This window comes from Amphiura filiformis, chromosome 11, assembly GCF_039555335.1.
Source record: "Amphiura filiformis chromosome 11, Afil_fr2py, whole genome shotgun sequence".
Taxonomy (NCBI): Eukaryota; Metazoa; Echinodermata; class Ophiuroidea; order Amphilepidida; family Amphiuridae; genus Amphiura; species Amphiura filiformis.
In genome coordinates this window covers 4,175,591-4,178,714 of record NC_092638.1, presented here as the reverse complement: position 1 = coordinate 4,178,714, position 3,124 = coordinate 4,175,591, and the positions used below count along the sequence as shown (strand labels likewise).

The following is a 3,124-nucleotide window of genomic DNA, read 5'->3' as shown; positions in this document are numbered from 1 at the left end:
ATTCGTAATATAATACACATTTTATGGGGCAAATGATTAAAAATTTATATTTTTGAAATTTAACAGTCTTCGAAGTAAATTGTGTAAATCTGATAAAATGTACTTAAAGTGTATGCAGTTGGAATGAAAAGCCGCCGATCAACTGAAAATCTTGACCTTTCGTATTGAAGATATAGATTTTTCCCTTTTTGGGAAAGAAATGTATATCTTCAATATGAAATGTCAAAATGTTCAATTTACGCTATGCCATTGTCGAATTTTGAGACATCAAAAATGTGTTATTAATAATAAAGAACGCATTCAGTTGAACTCGAAATTATATAGATGTTTATCACACGTATTCAATAAATAGTCATAAAACGATTTATATTAGTCACAATACAAGTACACATATGTTATCGAAGGTAACATAAATTATCTCGGTATAATTTGTGACATGTGGTTTTGTTACATTTATTAGGCCTTAAATAGCCCTCTCATTGGCACCCTTGATTGAAAAACATTGTTCCTTAGCCTAATTTGCATGTCAATGTACTTCTGCTTTGTGTTCGTTCAACCCTGGGCAGTCACCATCTCACCTCAGAGGAGTCAAGAAGTGAAAAAGTTTACCATATAAAGTATCTGGCCAGGGGTTGTTGCCGCATGTATAAAATAAAGAACACAAAACAGATGTTAACGTAGAATGCTGTGTGCTGTTTTCATCCGTTACATGTTGGCGTAGTTGGCAGGATACATGCAGTGAGTGCACATTAACCCCTGGCTAGTAAGAATACTGCTTGTGGATCCTAGGTGAGAATAAAGTATACCATTTGTGAACATCTTTTGAGAGTTGAAGATCATTGTTATTATTAAATAAAGAAATCATGGCCGAAGTTACAGATCTACAAAAACAACTTGAATAACTGAAACTTAGACTCAGTGAGGAAGAGAAGAAAAGTGAAGAAGCGAAACAAGAGACGGATGAGGCGAAGAAGGAGATGAAGAAGGTAATGGAGGAGGCAAAGAAAACATCCGCACCACCAGAATACGTGTCCCGTGGTCGGCGTCTGGATATTTTCAAGGATAAACCAGCAAAGGCTGGTGATATCACTATCCAGGATTGGTTTGTTCATGTCAGAGGTCATCTGGCTCTGCGGTCCCGAACACCAAAGGAGTCAGCTGCCTTCATAAAGGATTATCTCCTGCGACAGGAGATGGGGAATAACTTCATCACGAAGTCTGCAGAGAACCGCAAATGGGCTCATATCCTTGCACTATACGATGAAGATGATGCATCGGTTAACCAGATGAAAGCTCAAGTAAGAATAGCTGGAGACAAACCAGTCCGAATACCGGCTAGTACCAACAATAAAACCACAGAAAGCTTTTGATGCCATTATCCAGGAGCATCAAACCCACACGCTTCAGAATGGACTCATGTTAACCCCAGTCTTTACCAATGTAACACCAGATGGGATAGTGTCTGCACAGCTGGTTAACTTCAGCAATGGTGACATTTTTGTGCAACCCAGGACACCAATAGGAAGTCTGTATTCAGCAGAAGCAGAACCACAGGTCTTCCTCCATCAAGTCAGCCAAAACGAAGTAGTAGTGGACTCCCAGCCTCCATCAAATACGTCATCTTCAAAGAGCCTAATAGCAAACCTCATTGAGAGGATGACAGTAGCAGAAGTAGTGACTTCGAGTCCAGAGAACCTGAAGGATCTGGAAGATCTTCTGGAAAAGCATTATGATTAGGACGGACGACTTTGATATTGGTTATTGTACTAAGATTCAGCACAAGATCACCCTTACTGATGACTATCCTGTGATAGTTCCCCACCGACGAATTCCACCACATCAATAGGATGAATTGCGAAATTACCTTCAGAAGTCCATTCAAAAGGGCATCTCCCAGCCTTCATCAATTCCTTATGCTTCTGCAGTTGTGCTGGTGCACAAACGTGATTGAAAGCTTCGACTCTGTGTTGATTACAGAGCTATCAACAAGTAAAGTGTCCATGACGCTTATCCTTTGCCCCAAATTGAAGAAGCATTGGATGCACTTAACGGCACACAATACTTCTGCAGCCTTGACTTAGCACATGGGTTCCACCAAATACATGTAGCACCTGAAGACAGAGAGAAGGCCGCATTCAGAGCAGGGACTGGAGGGTTGTATGAATTCATCAGAATGCCATTGGGCTTATGCAATGCTCCTGCGACCTTCATGAGAGTGATGGATCTTGCATTTGGAGATCAGAACTTCCAGAGAGTCCTCATCTATCTGGATGACATACTCGTTTTGGGTCAACTTTCAAAGAGACTCTGGAAAGACTGAATATGGTATTGACAAGGCTAGGAGAATTCAACCTGAAGGTGAAGCCAGAAAAATGTAACCTCTTTCAGAAACAGTTGCGGTTCTTGGGACATCTAGTGTCAGGAGGCGGCATCTTACCAGATCCGGAGAAGATTCGTGCAGTTGAAGAATGGAAGATTCCAACTACTGAGACAGAACTTCGTGGATTTTTAGGTCTGTGTGGATATTACCGACGATTTGTCCCAGGATATGCAAAAGTAGCTGCACCGTTACACTACTTGCTTGGTGGACCTTCAAAGAAAAAGAAGAACAAGCACTCCAACATTGAGCCGAAACCTCCAGTATCAGAAGCCTGGAATGAAGATTGCACTAAGGCAGTACATGAAATCAAATGAAGACTCACCATTGCTCCAGTTCTTGGGTACCCGAACTTAAAGCGACCATTTGTTCTTGAAACTGATGCTAGCTTCTACGGGCTTGGTGCAGTTCTCTCTCGGAAGCAAGAAGATGGCAGACAAGTCGTCATAGCATATGGTAGCAGAGGCTTACGACCAAATGAGAAGAACATGGAGAATTATAGCAGAATGAAACTAGAATTATGCGCACTTCGTTGGGCAGTGACACAGAAATTTCGGGACTATCTCATCGGGTCAGAGTTTGTGGTGTTCACCGATAACAACCCACTTTAATAGTTATATTCGAACTACTGCAAAACTTGGAGCAAAAGAGATGAAATGGCAGGCCGAACTTGCTCAGTTTACAATAAAATACAAGCCTGGCAAGAATAATGGTAATGTGGATGCTCTGAGTAGGAAGACAGATCAT

At 41.3% G+C, this 3,124-nt stretch overlaps 1 protein-coding gene across 1 annotated transcript; it reads left to right on the top strand.

Annotated features, from left to right (window-relative positions):
* The first annotated feature begins 2,322 nt into the window (after positions 1–2,322).
* On the top strand, positions 2,323–2,694 carry LOC140164574 (uncharacterized). Its single transcript, XM_072187880.1, has one exon. It carries the CDS (start codon positions 2,323–2,325, stop codon positions 2,692–2,694), a length of 372 nt encoding a protein of 123 aa, XP_072043981.1.
* Positions 2,695–3,124: the final 430 nt, after the last annotated feature.

What these genes read in the sequence shown, in the direction of transcription:
- LOC140164574 (XM_072187880.1), top strand. Translation starts at nt 2,323, where the DNA reads ATGGTATTGACAAGGCTAGGAGAATTCAACCTGAAGGTGAAGCCAGAA.